The sequence below is a fragment of the Jatropha curcas genome, chromosome 2 (assembly GCF_041381405.1).
Source record: "Jatropha curcas cultivar XTBG-Jc1 chromosome 2, XTBG_Jcur_1.0, whole genome shotgun sequence".
Taxonomy (NCBI): domain Eukaryota; kingdom Viridiplantae; phylum Streptophyta; class Magnoliopsida; order Malpighiales; family Euphorbiaceae; genus Jatropha; species Jatropha curcas.
In genome coordinates, this window is record NC_143152.1 from 24,090,558 (window position 1) to 24,113,414 (window position 22,857).

General features: G+C 29.2%; 1 protein-coding gene across 1 annotated transcript; it reads right to left on the reverse strand.

Annotated features, from left to right (window-relative positions):
- Positions 1 to 16,406: 16,406 nt before the first annotated feature.
- Positions 16,407 to 19,764, reverse strand: LOC105636238 (ankyrin repeat-containing protein At5g02620). Its single transcript, XM_012219460.4, has 4 exons — positions 19,491 to 19,764; positions 18,695 to 19,263; positions 18,189 to 18,601; positions 16,407 to 17,616 (listed from the first exon to the last, which is right to left on the reverse strand). The coding sequence occupies exons 2-4, from the start codon at positions 19,026 to 19,028 to the stop codon at positions 16,750 to 16,752; spliced, it is 1,614 nt and encodes a 537-aa protein (XP_012074850.1). The 5' UTR covers positions 19,029 to 19,263; positions 19,491 to 19,764; the 3' UTR covers positions 16,407 to 16,749.
- Positions 19,765 to 22,857: the final 3,093 nt, after the last annotated feature.

Below are 22,857 nucleotides of genomic sequence, written 5' to 3' on the forward strand. Positions count from 1 at the left end.
TTCTTACTAAATAAGGATTCTATTTCCTAAACGAAGTCATATTTTCTCCCAAGAAGTCTATATAAAGAGAGGGGTCATTCATTGTAAGGGACATCTCCGGTCTTTAATAATTTGTGCCCATTGTTTCTTTTCTCTCCCAAAGACTTCAAGCATTCAAGATTCGTGCCAAGATTCAAGGAAGTCGTCCACGTTATCTATTGCCTAGTTTTTATTTCTAAACTCGTAATCTTGTTTTACTTTTTATTATTCACATTGATTATGAAATTTTATTCAAGTATTATTGAGTTTTATTTAATTATTATGTCGAACTAAATCTTCATACTGGGATTTGATGTAGCTTAAATTCTTTTTCAATTTATAATATTAGATTTGTTTTTCTTTGTTCAAAGTATAATTTATTATTGAACTTAATGATTCCAGGCAGAGTTTTTTTTCCCCTGGATTGATTTATTTCATTAATCACTATCGGAAGAAGGGTTTTTGATATGGAGAATGTAATAAATTACATGAGAATAATAACTTGATGTGGAAGCTATATGGTTTGACTCATGGAGGGTTTTCATAAGTTAATGATCTTAGGTTATGAATTCAGAAAACAAACCACAAAACTTAATAATTTAATCATGTTTGATTACGCTATTGGAAGATAAGTAATTAAATTGAATTAGAATAGCTAACAAAACATCGGGAGAGCTTGTTAATGATTCTAGGATTGTTTCCACGACCTGAACAATTAAAATTGATTAGCAAACTAATAAAATAAATTGGATAGAGTTAAGTGAAGTCAAAATCCCTAGTAGCTTTAAAATCCTTGATTTCTTTCCTTCAAATACTGTTGCTTGAGTTATTTTTGTTCTCTTTTAAAAATTTATTTTTCTTACAATAATTCTCCCTTATTACCGTTTAAATAATAATAAGTTAACATAATTTTGGTACTTGATATACAATCCTTATGGAGACGATACTCTACTTACTCTATATTACTTGCTACGATTTCATATACTTGCGAAAACCACTGTCATTCTATATGTGCTTGGATGCATGCAAAAAGGCTTTTTTAGAGGGTTGTAGCCAATTTTTGGCTTAGATGGCTTTTTCTAAAAGGTCCTATTGGAGGTCATCTCTTAGTGTGTGTGTCTAAAGATGGAAACAACTAGATGTTTCCTATTGCTTGGGCTGTAGTTGACATTGAAAACACAAAAAATTGGACTTGGTTTATTTCTACTCTGAAGCAAGACTTTGGCATCACAACTGGAGCAGGTTGGACTGTTGTCACCGACATGCAAAAGGTATGCTTTTTATAGCTTTGTTTCTTTTTCTGTTTATTTAAATCATTTAAATTACTCATTAACAATAATGTAATACTTTTTATTTACATAGATTGGGTGTTTATAACTCTTGCAAGAGTTGCCTGAGATTTAGAGTTTAGGGTTTTAGGGATATAGAATGTGTGCTATACACATTTGGACAAACTGGAATAAGAGGTGGAAGTGGGAGGAAAGGAGAAAAAAATTTTGGGAAGTTGCTAGCTCACCTTTTGAGGCGATGCTTAACGACAAACTAAAGAAAATGAATGATTTGGGTGTAATAGTTGAAGATCTTCTATACTATAATGTACAAACATGGTGTAGGTCATACTTTAGTCCAACTTCAAGATGTGATGTAGTTGAGAATAACATGTGTGAGACATTTAATGGGTGGATATTAAATGCTAGGTTGAAGTCTATCATTAGTATGCTTGAAGAAATAAGATGCAAAGTAATGGCATGGATTAGAGTAATGAGGAAATTTACACAAACCTGGATATGTGACATATCTTCAACAGCTATCGAAAAGCTAGAGTTACATAAACTGCTTGCAATGAAGTGTACACCTAGATGGAATGGAGATATGGGTTATAAGATCATTGAAGGAGAGAACCAACATATTGTTGATTTGAAGTTGCTCATGTGTACTTGTAGATAATGGGAATTGAAAGGGATCCCCTTATCAGCATACTATATAAGTAATGCACCATAAGAAATTGGTCCCTAAAGATTTTGTGCACCATTACTATACTAAGGAAACATATTTAAAGTCATATGCACATCACATCCAACCAGTGATAGGGATGAAATTGTGGCCTAAGAGTGACAATCCAATTATAAAGCCTCCAGAAGTAAAAAATAGCAAACCAGACTGGAAGAAGAAAGCAAGAAGGAAAGATAAAGATGAACCAAAGAAAACCAAGATAGGGAAACATTTTTAGAAAGGAAGATCAATGACATTTAAACTATGCAAGGGTACTGGTCATAATAAAAGAGGATGTCCTCAAAACAGGTCTGCTGCTGCTCAGGTACTAAAACATATACTTACAAATTTTGCTTATTTTTAATTAATGGATTTTATGTAATGCTAATTCTAACCTCAAGTGTCTATTTTAATAAGGGTGAGACTACCAACTTCAGTGCTAATGCAAGCAATATGACTGAGGCCTCAGGTTTATCAGCTTCTGCAGATGCAGAATTCAGGACACCTGCAACCCCAAATCCAGGTATGAAATGGAAAAAAAATTATAAGTTTGCTAAGCATGAGTCCCATAACTACTGTGCACATGTTTTGGTTATTAACTTATGGTATTGGTTTGCTCATTAAATGTTTTTTTCTTTATTGACAATTTTGTATAAGGTATAAGTGCACAAAGTGCCAATATTGGAAATGCAAATGGCAGCAGTGCAGCCAACACAGCACAAACTAGCAATGTTGGAAGAGGCAGGGGTTTTAATTTGAGAAATGTGAGAAGCAGCTGTGCAACCAATATTGCTGCTACAAGTAACATAGGTAATGTTAGTGGCACTGCCAACAATCCCAATTTGGCTACTTCAAATGTTGCAGATAGGGGTTTTGGGCATGATGGTAGTGGTGGTGCTTTTAGGGGAATTAGTGGTTGGGGAATTGGTAATGCTACTGGTGGTTTGAGTAGGCGTAATGGTATTGCATGTGGTGTTGTTGGCAGGGGAGTTGGTGGTAATAGTGCTTGTGTAGGAAGGGGAGGTGGTAATGATAGTGCTGCTATAGGCAGGGGGGTGGTATTGTCATTGTTGGTCTTGACATGGGAAGTGGTATTACCAGTGGAATATGCAATGCTAGTGGTGGTACAAGGGGAAGGGGTAGAGCACCTTCAAATTTTCAACCACCTTCACTTGGGAGAAAGAGGTATGTAGAGCAAACATTTGCTTCAACTGCAAAAAGGCAAGGGACACCTGCTGGAATGGGGGTTTTCATCAATGAAACCACTGGACTTACAACATTTCAGGTAAATTGATTGGTTTGCTTCAACTGATGTATTGCACTTTTTTCATGAATGGGGTATAATTGATTGATAACACAACTTTGGTTTCAGTCATCACTAAATGCCACTGCAAGAGTGATAACACAACCAACCAACTTGAGGAGTTCAGTTGTGGTCACAGGGGACCTTGGTTTCAAAGCTCCAGGCTTGAAATGGAAGGGGAAGAATGCAACAACAACAAGGCAGTTAAACAAGCAAAGGGCAACTAGACAATTCCACAGGTAACAAATAAGAGAAGCTCAACTCTTTTCTACAAATCAAAGCAGTCAGCAATCACAAGGTAGTAACAACCCTACACAACAGAGTGGAAATGCCTAAATCATAGATTCAGAAGCTTCAAATCATGAAGTTTTTGTCATTTTGATTAGGTTGAATGATATGTAATCTGGATACGTTTTGCTTTGGGGTTGGTTTGTCAGGAACAGTGAAATTATATACACTGTCAGAACTCTTCTTTCTATTACAAGAATGTACCACAGTGCAAAATTGGAATGAAAATATAAATGCCTTTTGTCAATTTTAGTCTTACCCTGTATTGCTTCATTTCCTATTGATTTTAAATACAATAGTACAGAAAATATAGACAGTCATGGCAAAAAGTAGAAAGCATTTTGATTGAATTTCATAAAAGGCAGTTACAAGCAAAGCTTCTACTTAATACATACTCTGGAATCCCTAACATTACACTACTAAAATAGTCTTTTCACCCCTTCTGCAAAACACAACTGCTGACCCCCTATCTCAATGATAACCACTGAAAGCAAATTTAAACAACACAAATACAACAACTACAAGCTTCATCATTTTGGACTTGTACTTCTTGTTTACCTGGTCAAAATCGTTAATTCTCCTCATTAGTCCTAGACTTACATTATGCACATGCTCGCGCATTAGAGGATCAAGCCACTAGTGTTGGCTCAATGGTCAAATTCTAATTTCGAAATTTTGATGATTAAAACAAAACAAATAAATTTAAATTATATTATTTATGCTAATATTATTTTATGCAGAATTCTTATGGAAAGAAAACGAACAAGGCAAGTCCTACAAAATCCATAGTGTGTGAAGATATCCGAAGACCCTAGTGGTTAGGTATTTAGGATACATTGTAGGATAGAGAGAAAATTCATCTATAAGCACAAAAACTCATTTTTCTCTCATCAAAAATATTTTTCGGAAATTAGATTCTTCAAAAATAAATTATTTTTGTTTTCGAAATTCCTTTAAAATAAATCAAATGATTCAATTACCTAAAATTAAAGAGATTATGTCTCTAACGATTTTGGTAATAAATCGTATGCTTTCTTTTTCGGAAATTCTGTTTGAAGATCTAAAGGACTTTAATTTATTCTCTTACCTAAAATGAAGGAAGATTGTATCTTTTCATTTTTAGTAAGTAATATCTTTTCGGAAAATATTTTCCAAATAAGATGCTTTCGAAAATCTTTATGTTTAAAGGAAAGGAAGATCGTCTTTTATTTTCTTACCAAAAGGATGAAACAAAATTTTGGTAACTAAGATTTTCGTATCTTCTAAATAAGGAAAGCAAATATTCTGATTTCAAAATGAAATATCCACTTTCCAAAAACGAGAGTCACAAATCTCTCTATAAAAAGGAGCTTTCACGCTTTGAACTAAGTGGAAGAAAGAGTTTTCGTTTTAAGAGTATTCACTCATTGATCATATCTTTTATCTCTCAAAACTTACTCTCTACCCCCGTTTTTCTTTTCACCTTTACACTTCACGTTTTTATTTTTAAAGAGAAAAGAACTTTTATAACTACTTTTGAAAAATGGTTCTGTGTTCTAAACGATTTTCTAATATGATAAATTGTTTTTCCAGTGCTTATATTTGCATTTCTTTCTGTCTATTTAGATTCTGTAATCTTTAGTAGACAGGCTTTTATTTGATAAACATTTGTGAAATAGCTTAGGTGTTTTGTGAAATAGCTTAGGTGTTTTGTGAAAGAGGTTATCAAGCAACCTTCTCCGTGAGAGAGATTCTAATGTCTTGAATTGAGTTTCTATACTCTGCCAAAAACAGAAAGGGTTGAGGTTAACTAGAACCTTTGAAAAATCTAGTGGGATAAAGGGTAGATCTAGGTGTTGATCTATTGCCTTGTACTGTTGGTTTGTCTCTTACCCTTGAAAAGAGATAACATAGTTGAGGATCTCAAGATGAGTCTTCGGGAGTGGATGTAGGCGAGTTAGTGCCGAACCACTATAAATCACTGTGTTGATCTTTTTAATTTCTGAAGTTTTGCTTGATACTGCTTTACTTACACTTCTGTTTATATTTTAGAAATGCTAAAGTTGTTAATGATTCTGATATTTTAAAATTGAAATAAGTCTTATCTTCTCTGAATATTAGAACTCTGGAATTCTGATAAGTGAATATACCAAGTTCTAAACTGTTCTTCTATTTACAATATATTTCACTACTTGGGTTTCTAATCAGTTTTCTAAACTTGAGTAAAGTTTTGTGAAACAGTTCTAATTTCAATAACTGCCTCTCTCATAGTCTTACATGATTTTCTAAACTTTATGAGGAAGTTCTAATTACAATAGCTTTCCGTCATAAAGCAGTTCTGATTTTAAATAAGACATTGTGAAGCAGTTCTAATTAATAGCTACACTTTGCATAATCTTTCAATTTTTTTTTATGAATAGAACATTATGAGGAAGTTCTAATCCATAATCTATTCTCACAAGTTTTTTATTTTCCGCTGCACTTAGAATTCTATATTTTGTTTTAAAATCTAAAATTTATATTTTTACAAAACTCAATTCACCCCCTCTTAGATTCTGCCATACATATACGGGACCCACAACTAGAAAATATTGCAAGCTTCGCTTTCCTAAATCCAAATCAAAAAATATTTCATTCTCGGTACAAGAAATGAAGTAACAAAAAACAAATATTTTAAATAAAAAGTAAAATGAACAAACCCCATAACATCTGCAACCAAAGAATCTCCTTCCAGGATTTGCCTCCGTGAACGACACTTTAAGCACAGCCGTCAACCCACAATAGCAATTAGGGATTATATATTCCAACAGAATGTCCATTATGCCACCCAAACAAAAATCCCTAATCTGTGAACCCTAAACTAGAAATTGGAAGAAGAAGAAGAGAGAAAAACCAGAAATTCACGCTAGGGAGAAAGAGAGCCTATGGAGACAGGTGAAAAACTCTGTCATATCCATGTATGACACTTTCTGAAGGCTTCACTCTCTTCTTAGCGCGTGCATTCTCAATCCTAATATCCAGCGTAGAAAAGGATATTTTAAATACATAAAAAATAATTTAAGGGCACATTAGGTTATCCGCAAAGTACAGGAGGCAAAGTATGCATTTTGCAGATATTTTTCCGTAATGTACTTTATTTTTCATTTGGCAATTAAGTAAGGAACATTGTGTCCATCCCACAAACAATACACGAGCAGAATAGATCATAGGTCATGTATATGGGTACTAAAATTTAAAATGTATAAGATTTATGGGTGCCAAAATGGATTATAATATGGAAACACCATTAGTCTAATATAGAATTGAGTCAGTTAAATTTAAGTCTAAATGGATAGGTGTCATAAATCGATAAACCATATATGACATGGATTTAAATGAGTTGTGTCATTGTTTAACTTGTGAAATTCATCTAACCTATCTAATCATTTAATTAAGAATAAAAAATTGTTTCAATATATATGTATATATATATATATATATATATTAAGCAAGTTATACATGTCACATGTGTTGGCTTTCTGACACGCATGTGATCCATTTAATTAAACAAGTTGCCTCTCCTAAGCACCACTCCAATTAAAGCAATGCAACGCTCTTTAGATTAGAACCACACAAAAAAAAAAAAAAAAAAAAAAAAAAAAAAGCTTGTTTAATTTGTTTTGCTTTTAAGAAAAAAAATTGTCACCTTAGGTTTAATTTTTAAGGAAAAATTTCAATTTGACTCTAAAAATAATATTTGTCTACTGAAAAAATTTACTAGCATTGGAAAGCTAATTTGAGGAATAGATTTTTAGTATAAAGCAAGAACTTATTTGATTTTAAATTAAAGCGAGATTCAATGAAAATGGTTTTTATGACAATTAATATGATGCATGAACATATAAATAATGCATGAGCATATAAAAATATTATGAACAAAATCAATAATAAATAAAGCAATTACATAAATCAAAATAAAAGTAAGAAGTATTATCTTTAACATCTTGATCCCACATAACTCTCTCTACAGCCACTTCATCATAAAATTTGAGAAAAAAAAAATCGTTTAGCACCCAGATCAAATATATTCACACCACCCAACAATATCCCACAAATCAACAAAAATATTTCTCCTAGATTAAAAATTTATCGAAGTCAACGTAAGAAACATTCCGACGAGATAAAACTCCTACATTGGTAGTACTTGGCAAGAATGTTGTCGACTTGACAGCCATCTTCTTCCTTCTTCGCAAGAGACAACACTTCTAAATTTCGTTCCATATTGTGAGAACTAAAGTAAACAAGCTAGGATTAAGAAAAAACTACTAAAAAGACGGTCGTAACAGTAAAAGTACCTTAAACTACATACTCAGTCACTTAATAAGGTACCAACTTTAATTTGTATCTTAAAAATACCTAAACTCCCATATTTATAACAGTAAAATGTCTTTTGATGCAATTGATAATTTTGGGTCGTCAAATTGCCACATATTTAACACATGACTTTTTATTAAAAATTACATTTAAATAAGAAAAGAAAATGGATTGAGAGATGCCGGGTGTGTTAAAAATGAAGAGAAATAAAGAGATCTACGTTAAAAACTAGAAGGAAGAGAGAGAGTGACAGAGAGAGATGTTAGAAAGCAAAAGGAAACCAACACGTAAGAGAAAGAGAAAAGAGGGTCAAGGTCCACTATGACATGGAGTAGAGGAAAAATTTATAAACGAAATTTCATTTAAAATAAAAGCTATGTGTTAAATGTGTGGCAATTCGGCGACTAAAAATTGTCAATTGCGATAAAAGACTTTTTCTTGTTACAAATGTGAGAGTTTAGGTATTTTTAAAATATAAATTGAAGTTTGTATCTTATTAAGTGATTGAATAGTTCAGTTACTTTCGGTGAAATTAACCAGGTCCGATTTGAAATAGTGGATAACTTTTTTAAAAAGAAATTAAATTTATTTAATTTTTGAAAAATAAAATTAAAAAAAATAGCGAACAACCTTTTAAAAAATAGTGGATAACCTTTTTTAATTTTAATATAAAAATAAACTTCAAACTTATAATTATTTTAACTTCAAACTTATAATTATTTTAACTGTCAAAATATTAAATTTTGAAAATTTTATTTAATTATATTACAATTAGGGGAAAAATTTTCATTTGTTTTGTTTAATCTTGAAAACTTCTATTGCTTATAAAATTTAATTATTTCTAATGAGTTAATTTCATCGGATCTGTATTTTAAAAAATATTTTTAAATCAAAATTTTATTTTAAAATTATATTTTGATAATTTGTAATATTATAATTATTGGTACATTGATATTTTCTGTAGTTCTATATTTTTCTTTAACATTGTTATTTCATTTGTTGTCTTTATACAAAAAGATTAAAATATTATCTAATTTTTTATAGGTTTTATTTTTATTTTTTTTTCATACATGGGATAACATTGTTGGTCTACAAAGTAAGGGGTAGACTTCCCCTTTAAAGGACATTCACTAAATTTGTAATAACTTTTGTGGTAGAAATTAGGACTCGAACTCGAGACCTCTTACTCCCTACATCTTCTACAAGAGGTAGAAAGACCAATTATACCATACTTGATTAATTATTTTAAAGGTTTTATTTTAATAAGTTGAGTGGTTTAATTATAAAAAGGGACAAAATAATTTATTATTTTTTTAAAAAAATTAACAATTGTCAAATTTAAAGTTTAAAATTTTTAAATAAAGAAAAGTAGTTGACCCCTTAGAATGACGGGATAAAACTTGTTTCACAACAACTTTTTAAGTAGTTTTTAACATTTTGACAATGCTACTTTATAGCATTCGGTAACATAGCATTTGAAATAGCTTTTAGAGGTTAAGGTAGCATTTTATAAAAAGTTAACTCATATAATGTTTAGCTTTTAGCTAGCATTTTATGAAAAATTACTCAAACAACTAATAGTTAAATGTTATTAAAACGGCTAACAGCTACCAAAAAGCTAATTTTACCAAACAGACCCTTAATATATAGGAGAATCCATAGACGAAATCAATCCATGAAATTTTTTAAAAAAAGCTATTACCATTTTGTTCCACAGTAAATGATAAAAAAATATCTTCATTTAAATAAAAAAATTAGTTTTAATTGATTTAATATATGGATAGCCTGTACACCTAGAATAATTAAATCAATTTAAAGCGACATATACAATATGAAGAATAAGAGGCTTTGAGTTCAAATCGTTTCGACCACATAATATTTACTAATTTTGTGAGTTAAAAGAGAGCTAGTCTTGTTGTATAAACAACATTTTATTTCAGCCATTTGGGATCTGAATGAACAAACAAAAAAGTGGCACATACATATTAGGTATTGCTTATTTGCTACTTTGAAAGTCGAGCGCCAGACACCCAAGTAACTCTTATCATTTCAGTAAAACAAAAATCAGCAAAAAAAAAAAAAAATATATATATATATATATATATATATATATATATATATATATATATATATATTAATAATTAATAGTTTCTGAAAAAAAGAAAATACCCATTTTGCCTTTGGATTTTAATGTAGCATTTGAAACATTATGTAGCTAGGTTGCCACTTGACACCGGTACACTTTATTGGAGCTTGTTTCTGTTATGGTTGATATTATTTTTCTGAGAAAATATCTTTTCAGATGCTGATAGGAAAAAGCAATTTCAAAGTGTGTTTTTTTTTTTTTAAAATAAAAGCGTGTTTGGTTATTTTGAAACTATTATAAATAATATTACATATGAAATTCAACATGATTGCAAAAACAGTTCATATTAATATGATTGCAAAAAAAAGAAAAGAAAAATTAATACCATTGCTAAACACAGTTTTAATCCAGTGATGGAACGTTTATGAGGATTCAAAATATCAATCTTTTCTAGATATTTAGTGATAATTTTGTGGATGCATGCATACTTCAAGGGTTGCATTATGTACATGCATGCATACTTTTTCTTATGGTGAATTACCTTTACATATTAGTAAAAGTTGGAATTATACCTTAATTTGGATTTCTGTTTTAAGAACTCAACTCCTATTCCAAAAAAAAATTTATGATTTCTACTGATAAGGTGTTGATTGGAATGGTAAGCGTCGTCAATCTCCTTAGAAGTAAAAATAGAAATTTTATTCCGGAAAATACATTTTGCTGAACGAACAAAAAAAACTTTACGCTCTACTGATTTCTAATTTCTTACTCCTCACAAAATCGAACTTATATTCTAATATCTACATGAAGTGAGACCACTTAGCAAGCCAACTAATTACTTCTTAATTAAATTAAGGTAGCATATAGTTTCTTTAGAACATTAGTTGATGGAATATGAACTTGTTTTTTTTTTTTTTCCCCCCTTTTATAAAGTGATTTCCTGAATTTAAGTTTCACCTGCCAATATCATTCCGTAGTTGTTTGTTAAAGAAAGGTGATAGAGAATCTGGTCTGAGGGTGCAAAAATGGACATCTTACGTTTGTCGATGAAAAGGACCTAGATTTCAAGAAAAGGTGTACCTTTTGTTTAGCACTTTCAGCGGCAGTGATAGTTACATAATATGCTTAGTCTGCTTGAACGGGGAGCATATGACCGTCGAAATCATAAATCTATGAAGTCGGTTTTTTTGGCCCTTTCGTCAAATTTCTATGCACAATTCCAAATGGCACACAGTAATATAACTCATCCAAAATGTCTTAAATCATCAATTATATCATACAAGTCCAAAATCCTAATAAATTATTAAATAGAAAAAGAGAAAGAAAAGAAATAACATGGGACCTATTAATCCAATTATAACTTTCTTTTTTGGTTTTTGGCATAATGATCTAATACATATGAAGTTTGCACTTTTTCGTTTTTGGTAACCCTTTGCGTCATTTTCATTAAACTTTATTACTTTTAAATTTATAAAATTGATTTTTTTTTTTCTGAAATTATGATTTGTACATGGATTTAATGTATCTGCTCATACTAATAATATAGCACTAGACTTAAAAAAAATGACTTAATTTGCTAAATTAGGTTTGATTTCGTGAAAATTTAAAAGGAAAACATTTGAAGCACCTATATAAAATGCTCAACAAAAAAAAATCTTTCTAGTTAAAAGAGATATGTAAGTCAATTCGAAGAAAAATAATTTTTTATTTTCAAAAGTATAACTTATTTTTCATATGTTAACGAATAGACTAATTGCAATAGAGGAAAAGAAGACTAAATGGATAAAAATAACAAATAACAAATAACAAATCAACAAGAAGTCATTTTCACTCTCCACAAGCCTTAATTAATAGCCATCCATGCATCGCTTTTCCCGTAAAAGACTTCTTTTTGGTGAGAGAAGATTTGGGTTTACTTAAGTTAGATGTACAAAAAAATACGATTTTGCCAATGTTATAAAGTTGTTGTTTGAAATTTCAATTTGAAGATGGAGCATTTTATTCAATGAAAAAGAAATTGTTTCTGTATAGTTTTCTCTGTGGATTTTTCTCTTTTTTTATTTTTATTTTCTCTCATCTCCTTCACAGTAACCAAATAAGAATTTCAATTGAAAAAATAAATGTTGAGGATCTAAGCAAGTATAGAGAGAGAGGCTTTTTAGGTGTGTAATTGAGAAACCCGAATATTATTGTCTTGTCTTGGTTTTTTTTAGTGAAAATTTTAGATTTATAATTAGTAATTTGATTTTATTATTTCTACATTTATTGGGATTTTAAGGTTCTTTTGCAAATAATATTTACTGGATGTGATTTTAATTTTAATTTTGATCGCATATTGAGAATCGTAAAAGTTGGGTTTATTTTGTTTAGATTTTTAAATAGAAGGTGATTGCAAAGAAGTTCGTTTTGACTAAAAATAAGCTAAGCGGACAAAATGCAAACTATTATTGTGTGCTTTGAATGATTAATGTATGCCATGTTAGCCAACTCTACTATTTCTTTTTCTTTTTTTTTTTTTTAAATATTGGGGAGGGATTCGAATCTGAATATATTGTAATATTATATATATATATATATATTTATTTATTATTAGACTATGTATTGGTATATGTCAAGTCTACTATTTTCCTTATTTTGAAAATGAGACAATAAAATATTGAAAAAAAATAATACTTCACTCATTTTCTGTCTAAATTTACATGTTCTGGACCTCTCCAATTTGAAAAGAAAATAATAAAAAAAATAAGAAATTTCACTTATTTTTATTAAATTATCCAAATATCCCAAATAATTATAATCACATTTTATTGTTTAAAAATAAATGGAGGTATAATTGTCAATTTTTTCAATAATAATATTTTATTTTTTTTAATTTGCTTTTTCTAAATAAAGAAAAATAAATTTCTTTATTTTTATTATATCTGAAAAAAAAAACTAAAAATAATTATAGAAAGAAAATTAACAATTTTCAATCCTGTTAATAATTTATTTAAACAGCAACATTATCAGATTGTATAATTTGCAGTTACCAAAGCAATATAGTGATAATAATGATTGTTATCACAAGGTTTACATTGTCTGCCTCTCCATCTTCAACTGATCTATGCATATAATTAAATATCTTATACTAAGATATATGATGTTAACAACCAATGTACATAAAATCTAAGGATTTTTTTTTTTTTTTTTTTTTTTTTGAAAATGATAAAATCTAAGGGTTCATGAATGTACTTTTATATATAGTTTGGGAAGTAGGCTTTATTAAAAAAAATTAATATAATAATCTATAAAAAAACTATTATGATTTTTTTTTTCTTTTTGTTTTTTTTTGTTTTTCTCTTCCAGATGATCCTTTTCTTATGATTTTGACTAAGCATTAAAATAAACAAACATGTCTATTTTGATATTTGGCAGGATTGAAGTTTACCAAAATATAGTGGATTTATATGTTAATTATCCAAACTTGGAACAAGCAAACTAACATGCTCTTTTCCCTACAAAGTCTTGTGGTTGTCTGGTAGAATATATATATATATATATATATATATATATATATATATATATATATATATATATATATTATGTCGTGCCCTGAGATATTTAGTAAGTTAAAAATTTTATTTATTAAATTATTAATTAGCAATTTTTTATTTTAAAATTTTAATATATGCAACATCAATTTGAGTTGACTAATATTTTTTTAAAAAACTTTAATTTTTTAAACTTTTTTCAATGTCACATGATGTCGAAAAATTTTATCCTTAATTGCAATTCAATGTGTTGTTGCTAAAAAAGGTTAAAATTGTGGTAAATTTGACATAAATATCTAAATAGGGTAAAATTATAAAACTCTAAAAGTTCAAAATATTTTAATATATCAAACCTTTTTTTTTCTTTGGTATAACCAGGAGGTGTAATCTCCCTCGAGCCGTAGAGCGTAAAGGTAAATCCTCCCAGTAAGGTGCGGTTTTCGAAAATCAAATTTATATTTTCACGCTTACAGTGGTTGAAGTCACTTACCATCTACATCAACACTTCATTAGTAAAAAGGAAAAGCCTTCAATAATTTGAATAATGCAACATAGTATCTCTTGTTTAACAATTTTAATAGATTTCACAAATTAATAATGTTTATTAAATTTGTCAGATAATTTATGAAACAAAATTTATATAAAACTAATTTAATAATTAAAAAAATAGTATTTCTGATTTCATAATAACAATCATATGATATGAATATAGGCGTCTCAAAATAATTAAAAGTTACATGTTTATAAATCTTTTTTTAATATTTCAATTAATGTACAAAAAGCAATTATCAAAAATATGATTAGGAAGGCAATAATAAGGGGGAGATAAAAATGTTTTTCATATGAGTTATATATATATTTCAAAAATGATTATCTGCCTCCCTATTAGTCACCAGATGACTATTCACAGTTAGGACTTTATTTTTTGAATCCATAATCTCTTATCACAAAAGAACAAATTATTTACAGTATCATAAACATTTTTTCCCTTATAAAATATCTAAATAAGATTTGATAAATATCTAAATAAGTTCATCATATTATCTTGTATGTCCACACGGGCTGCCCATGATTCTTCTACAACTAGCGGAAATACTCTTGAATATTTCAATAATAACCCATAGGTCAATTTGTCCTTTCTAAAGGTTAAGCCTTCCTTGGAATCCTGGATAAACCAAATCATCAGTCGCTTTTATTAGCATCCTGATATCTTAATAAAATCTTAACAGATCCATATAGCGTGTCAAAAAAGTTATTCGATCCAAAAATAATTGTGAGCATGCTAGGCATGCATCTATCAGGAGCGCCTTCGAATAAGTAGACAAATGGGCCAAGCCTGTTTTCTCTGAAAGAAGGGATGAGAATAAGAAGAATTCAAAATGGTGAAAAGCAACTATAAGAGAGATGGAAGAGAAATATAAGAAATTAGAAGGTTAGAAAAGAAAAGCGGGTACAAAGTAACTTGAATGCACAAGGGAAACAGGTTTATTTATATAGATTGGCATGGCTAATACAACAATAGCTATATCTGTTTACAAGGGTCCTAAGAGTGCTCTCCAAGAAAGATGCACCTTTTAAAAAACTTGTATATAATACCCCAAAATATTCTATACATGTACAATATTTAGATTTATGAGTCTTAGGCCCAATAGGCCCTCTTGGCACTTATCCGTGCAATTAAGTTCTTATCAATTCGGGCCTCTATTTGGGTCGACATCAACAACTATAGAATACATTAAGTTTGGATTTTCATATATTGTTTATTTACAATTACCTTCCTAACTTTTTGGGAGCTTATTTGAAGTCAATAAATTGTTTTGATTATATATTTGCAGTATAGTATTTATTATAAGTATGACTTTGTGGAGATTTTTTGTAACTATATATTTCAAATGGTGATTTCTTTGTGTAAGTTCAAAAAAATTGTACTACCTCCATCTCGAACTTTCTATTTTCACATAGATTAAGAAATATAGTTAAAGGATAATTTTATTCATATAACTTTTCTATTATGTCCATCTTAAATAACACATGAGTATTAAAATAATAATTAATAATTAATGAGGGTTATTGAAAATAAGATAATTTAATAAGGGTATAGTAGACAATTCAAGAATTAGCTACAATGCAAAAAAAGGAAAATAGACTATATTTTGGAACAAACTAAAAAGGAAAGATGGACTATCTTTTTGGACGGATGGAGTAGTCTTTTTTTTAAGTTTATTTAAAAATTAAAATATGATTTGATATATGCAGTTTTTTATTTATTTAAGAAAAAATAAATCCAGTTCAGAGTAAGAAATAACAAAACCAAACTGTAATATTTCAATCTGATTTTGTCGGATTTTCACACATAATTAGTTTTTTATAATCTAAAAAATATCAAAAAGAAGGTTCGATTACATTTGCAAAATATGTGAAAAGCCCACAAAACTAAACTGTATAGGTCCCTTATAGTCTATAAGAGTAAAAGTTTAAAGATCAGTAATAAGAATATTTCTGATTGCATTTGCAGGCCCATCTACCATCTGCTTGTCAGCAGCTGATCCAATGCCTAGAAACAATCGCAATCGTTTTTTTTTTTTTTTTTTTTTGAAAAGAATCACAATCAAATATTTACTACTTTAAAATTTTAGAAAAATGATGCTCAGTTTGTCTTATACAATTTGTACAAACATTAACTTTTTTATTAGTTAATATTTTTTAATATTTTAATGATAAAACTATACTTAATTTATAAAGTATTTAAAACATTAGAAACTATTAGCAAAAGCAGGAGTGGTTTCTTCAAACCCATGAATACTATTTTCCTGACAAATAAAAGCTGCTGCTTTATAACAAGGAAAGCCAAGTCAAGTAGAAGAAATAAGTCCAGCAGGTTAAATTACAATCTACCTGGCAGTAAAGTTTGTTTTCATATGAAAAGATGTTCAAGAAAGTCAATATCCTAAAAGGGATCCTGATGGTCAAATCAGAAGACCAAATACACATCACTTTGACTAAACTAATTCCTAATGAAATAAAACTTCATATTCCCTGCATCATCTTCTTCCATTTTCTCCAAAAAGTGTCAACCTTTCACTTCATTGAGAAGCTTAAGCCAAAATGGTCAAAGTGAAAAAAATATATACACAAGATAGCAAGTGAAGAAATATATACCTAACCTATACATATATGTAAGTATATCTAAAAGAGTCATCTCAGATTGCATAGAGTTTCTTATACTCATTCTCCAAAATCTCTGATTCTGCCATAATAGACATTGATCCTGATAATGATCTGCTCATGGATGATCTCCTAATACTTCGCAATTTGGAAGACTCAATTCTTTGAACAATAACCCAATAGCACATTGTTCCAATAGTCGTTACCATAATCACTGTCCCTATACCAGTTATCCAAACAGCCAACCATCTTTCCTTATTTCCCACAACAACAAATGCCAGTGCAAGAAATGCAATAGATATAAGTACACAAGCTAACCACATTAGCTTGTTAATAACTGACATGAGTTGTTTTTTTGCTTTTCGCTCTATAACTACTACAGATGTTTGAACAACCACGACAGCAAGCGAAATGAAGAGAGCAATAGAGTCAAAGATTATGAATATCATGAACTCAGGTCGTGAAGCAGCATTTGCTTGTCCTGCAGATTGTCCTGGAGCAAGATGCTTTGGGTCATCCGCGAATTGGCCAGGGACTTGGTAAATAGCAGCAAAGGCAACAGTTGCAATAAGTACAGCAACAACAGTTGTTGAGTTTATTGCATTGTTTAGTCCTTCTGTATGCATTTTGTTTACCCTCTTGGCTATACCTTGAACTCGTTTACGCGTAATGCGTGTGGTTTGAAGCTGGTTGTGAACCTCATGTTTAATGTCACTTACAGTTTGTTTGAGTTCACGGGCGGTGTTTGGTTTCATGGATTTCGCAGATTGTACGCTGTGCTGTTCTAAGATGGATAAAATTTCAGAATGCCCAGTTTTCTCAGCACTGTCAAAGGCTGTTTCTCCTGATTTGTTAATAGCTATTTTGTCAAGTCCCTTGTGGTCAAGCAGCTTCGAGACAATCTGCAACAATTGGTTACACTTACAATTCAATCACTTAATAGCAATAAGGGCATTTATTGGCAACTTTACCTCTATGATCTATCTATTGATTTAATACCATAGTTGGTTTGATTCACTAGAAGTATGAATCCAACAAAAGGCTCATTTCAAATGTAGATAGAGGCTAATTGTAATAACCTAAAAGGAATTCCAATTAGAATTTTTTATAAGAATCTGAACTAACTACTATTAACTCGTTCGGGTTTGCTTCGAAGGCCATGTGTTTACGCTAGTCCCACCTAACTTGTCAGGCCAATGGTCTACACGGGCCCGGGTCCTGAGAGATGATTATTGAGGTCAAAGATGTATGATTCATGCTAATTCTTAATTGTTTACTATTCTTTTGATACATCAAAATTCTTCTAGGGAGGAAGATTAAAGTTTGAACCCTTAAAACCCTTGCTTTATAAAATATGCATTGAAATACAAGCCAATTTGATTTCTCATTTGTTGAGGAAATAATTAGCACAAATTCTTCAAATAAGCAACGAAAAATTTGGGGTAAATGGTAACATGGATAAAGGATTATATACCTGAGCTCTGCCCTTGCGGGCTGCAATATGTAAGGCAGTGTTGCCCTTAGAATCAACCATGTTTATCAAAGCAGGATCTGACATGATCAACTCATCAACTAGCTCAACTTTCTGTCCTTTAACAGCCATATGGAGAGCTGTTTGACCTTTCTTATCAATTCTTGTTGCTATCCCTGGTTCTTTATTCACAAGAGCCTTTAGAATCTCCAAATGCCCATTTCTTGCAGCTGAATGCAAAGCAGTTTTGTAATTGCTTTTAGCTATGGAGACCAAATTGCTACTACCCTTTTCTAAAAGGAAATTCACCACTTCAACATGGCCTTGTGAGGCAGCAGAATGTAAAGCAGTAGTATTTGATGAATCATAAGTCATTGCAAGATCAGGATTAGCCTCCATCAGAACAACCAATGTTTCTGCACAATATAATTAGTGTTTAAAATAAATCATTTAGATTTGGGTTCTATCGTGCTAATTAAATACAAAATCAATGGTATAATTGAACTCACCCAATTCACCTTGCTTAGCAGCAATGTGAAAGGCATCACAGCCATTTCTTGCTTTAATACTAGCAGAACCTGTATCATAGTATTTCATCATCTCCTTAACTAAATCAGCATGGCCACACTCTGCAGCCACATAAAGCGCAGTTTCTCCTGATTGGTTCTGTTTTGATAACATCTCTTTCAACTCTGCCTCTGCAGTTTCAGACATCATCTCCCTAACCATTTCCAAATTTCCTTCCCTCGCCGCCGCATGCAACAACGAATCGTCTCTTTTCTTTGTCAACTGTTTCGTCATCTTCGTCTGCCAGAAACTTTTCTGTCTCACCGGACCCTCCATTAAAACAAGAAAATAAAAAAAGATATTCAAAAAAGAACTGTGCTCTTCGTCTTCTTGTTCTTGTTCCCGTTCGTGGTAGGGCTAATCAAGATTTTCAAGATTCGATGATAGACAAAGATCAAGAATCATATCATGGCAGTATATGGTATGGATAAGAGCAGTGTGCACGTGAGGAACTTAGGAGGTGGGTTCCTTGAGAATCGAGATGTATTCATATGCCTCTTCTTCAAATATTCTGCAACAAAATTTTGGTATTAAATTACAGACCCACTTGTTTCTTTCTCTATAATTATAATAAATATAAAAAAACAAAAAAAACACCTATAACTAATTACATATTCTACTTTCTTCTTCTTCCTCCTCTGTCATTACTACGAACAATTGTAAAAATTTAAAAAAAAAAAAAAAAAAAAAAAAAAAAAAAAAAAAAGCCATGGATCTTAAAAATTTATATATTCTTACCTTACAAGAGAAAAGAGGAAAGAGAGAAACAGATGGCGAGTAGAGAGGAAAGTTAAAAGAAAAACAAAGAGAGAAAGAAAAAATAATGAACATGAAGAAGAAAAGATTAGAGAATTGGAGACGACTCTGCCTTCAAAAACCAGAAGAAGAAACAAACAGAGGTTGGAGGTTGATAGGTACTGGCCAGTGGCTACAAAGAACTTGAGGGTAGTAGAGAGGTAATGGAAGGCTTGCAAGCAAGGAATTAATGACTACTATTAAAATTGATTTTGGGTTAATGAATTTGTCTATTATTATCATAAGTTTCACCGCGTCAGAACAGAAGTGGTACCAGTGAGTGCGACACTGTAGTTACCAATGGGTCCATGTTTATCTTTTTTTTTTTTTTTTTTTTTTTTGACATTATGTTTATCTTATGTGGTCGTATTTTTTTGATTGATTTATTATTTATTAGTTAGTTTTCGAAATTGTGGGACCCATAAATAATGTTAGAACAGTAAATTGAATTTTTTTTAGATGGGCTGCCTAATAGACTTCAATAATATTATGCACTGTAAAATGAGTGTAATCTTCGGTGTAAACAATATTCACTAACTGTAGAAATGAATTTTACAAAATTTTATGAAATTTATTTATAAATTTATAATTTTGTATTTAAAATAAAAAAAATATAAATTTCAATTCTAGAAATTCATATGAAATTAAATGTAATTACACTTCATAAAAATAGATAAAATTTTCAAATGAATTTCATTAAACTAAGCAGTCCAATTTTTTACGACGAAACTATTATTCTCCTTTTATAAAGTTAATTTCTCAATTTTTTGTATATATTTAAATTATTTATTTATCAATTTGACCAAAACTATTTGAAAATTTTATTTTTTCAGAAAATTATTATATTATTGTATTTAGATTTTTTTAATATTTTTTACTATTACGGAGAGAGATTCAAGTTAAATATACATTTATCACTAAATTAAGTTCAATAAATTTATTAAGATTATTTTTGTTGTATGTATTTATTTTAATAAAATATAAAAAATTATGTAGCATGACATAAATTTAATTGATATTTATTATTTATTTTTAAAATTACTATTTGAATGATATTTTAAAAAATAAAAGTAAATGAATTTTTAAATATAAATTTATTCCATACATGATTATATAGAATTCAATTCAATGACATATTTTAAATTAACTATACCAAATATAAAAATTCATTCACAAATGAATTCTACTAAAATTCATTTATTATGGATCGAAGCATCAATTAACTATAAGTTTTGTGGTGTAGAAAATTCTAATTCGAAATATTTTACTCCCTGCATCTTTTATAAAACATAAGAAAAAATCAATCAGAAATCTGTAACACACATGATTGGCAGAAATTGAATCAAATTGTTTAATAAAAATAGCTAAATTTTAAGGATTAATTAAAAATAAATTATTTTATCAATTCTTTTACATGAAAATTAATTTATAGAAAATAAATAATTTAAAAGTATTAAAAAATACAAATTTAAGTTTTATATCACAAGAATTGAATCTAATTAGACTGATTTTAATCAATTAAACAAATAATATTATAATATATCTTAATCTTTTAAAATTATAATATTATTAGTTCGTAATAAATAAAAAACTTTTCATAATAATTTAAATTAATTTAGTAGATTTGCTTATCTTACGAGTATAAATTGACTAACAAAAGTTTTTTTTTTTCTGTTTTTTCTACTGTGATAAGACTCTTCTTTTTAGTTCAAAGTTTACGTACAAGACTAAACTTTATTATTTATATGATTGATTATTTGTCCATGGATAAGAGTACAGTAGGTAAGTTGCGAATTATTATTCATAAGAGGTAAATTTTATTGACTTGTAAATTGGCATATTCCAAAGTCAAATATAGTTTTATGTTTTTTAATTATTAAATTTAATTATTTATTTATTTTTTAATTTTTTAAGTAGAATTATAAATGAGTAGAATGATTTTATAATTTTCTTTGTCAAACTCAGCTTGAAAAAATTTTATAATTATTTCATAATAACTTTTATAATTATTTATTAAATGAAAGACTTTTATTAATATTTTAATAAATTAAGAGTAAAAAAAAACAAAATAACTTTTATTGACTAAATTTTTAATATGCATGTTTTGTCAAACTGCGTAAACAAAATGGGACAGAGAAAGTATAATATTTTATTTTAAGTTTATTCATATTTCGAGCCTTGAGCCGAATTTGAGTCTAAATTTTCAAGTTTGTCGAATATCGAGAAATTTTATCAAGCCAAATTTCGAGTCTGACAGTTTTAAGCTCGACTTAACTCGTATACAGCCTTATTTTTATTTTTTATTTTTGGTTTTAATTATTGAGTTTTTTTTTTTTTTTTTTTTTTTGAGTAGGATTGTTTTGAAATGTGATATTATTATTGTCTTTGGTTAATATTATTCTTTCCTTCTAATAAAATTATTAGGTTCAAATGATAACAAAAGTTTTACGAGCAAGTAACATAATTATGACGATAAATATTATTATTTAATTTAAAAATCTTATTTTCTATAAAAATCTAGTTTCTTCATCTTTTGAAATGAAAAAAATACTTCTCTGTATATAGGAAAATAGAGAGGGAGCCCATACATTTAAAATTTTAATTTTTATGAAAAAAAGTACCTATCAAATTTCGGAATATGACACTCTAGCGGGTAATACTCATAAGGTATTTTTTTTCAAAAAAAAAAAAAAATACCCATAAGAGTTGAAAAGAATTCATGGAATCCAAGAAATAGTTTAATGAATGAGATTATTTAAAAAAAAAAAAAAAAAGCTTAATGAATGGGATTAGGGTTCAATTCAAAGTATAAATTAATTTTTTATAAATTTCAAAAGAAGTTTCTCTTTCTCTTTCTATATATATATATATATAAGAAAAGGTAAACTTAGCATCACGATTTGGAAGTTTATTCATGAAATTTCTAAGTTTTAGAGAATTGAGGAGAGAGGAAAAGTTAGGACTTTTTTTTCTATGAACTGCATTTAATTATTAGTTATCAATTGTGAATGGCTAAATGTTTGGTGAGTGAAAGTGATTGCACCATAGGTTGGTAATTTTTGTCGTTGAATTGGAAAATTATCAATAAAAAATGTAGCATGCATTATTGTTTCATGTAACGTGTTATATAAAAACGATGTTTATATCTGTTTTTTAGTAGGCTAATGTGGAATTTCCGTGGTTCCGGTTAAAAAAAATTTGACATCGAAATTGGCAGTTTTTTAGTTAAAATTTGGAATCGAACGGTTATATTTTTTATTTCGATTTCTTAATGGTTTCAAAATCAATGGTTCAAATTGGTTTTCGGACT

Coding starts and splice junctions, on each gene's coding strand:
- LOC105636238 (XM_012219460.4), bottom strand. CDS start 19,028: ATGGAGGGTCCGGTGAGACAGAAAAGTTTCTGGCAGACGAAGATGACG. Junction 18,602..18,694: donor TGCTAAGCAAGGTGAATTGG/GTGAGTTCAATT, acceptor TATATTGTGCAG/AAACATTGGTTGTTCTGATG. Junction 17,617..18,188: donor CCCGCAAGGGCAGAGCTCAG/GTATATAATCCT, acceptor CAATTGTTGCAG/ATTGTCTCGAAGCTGCTTGA.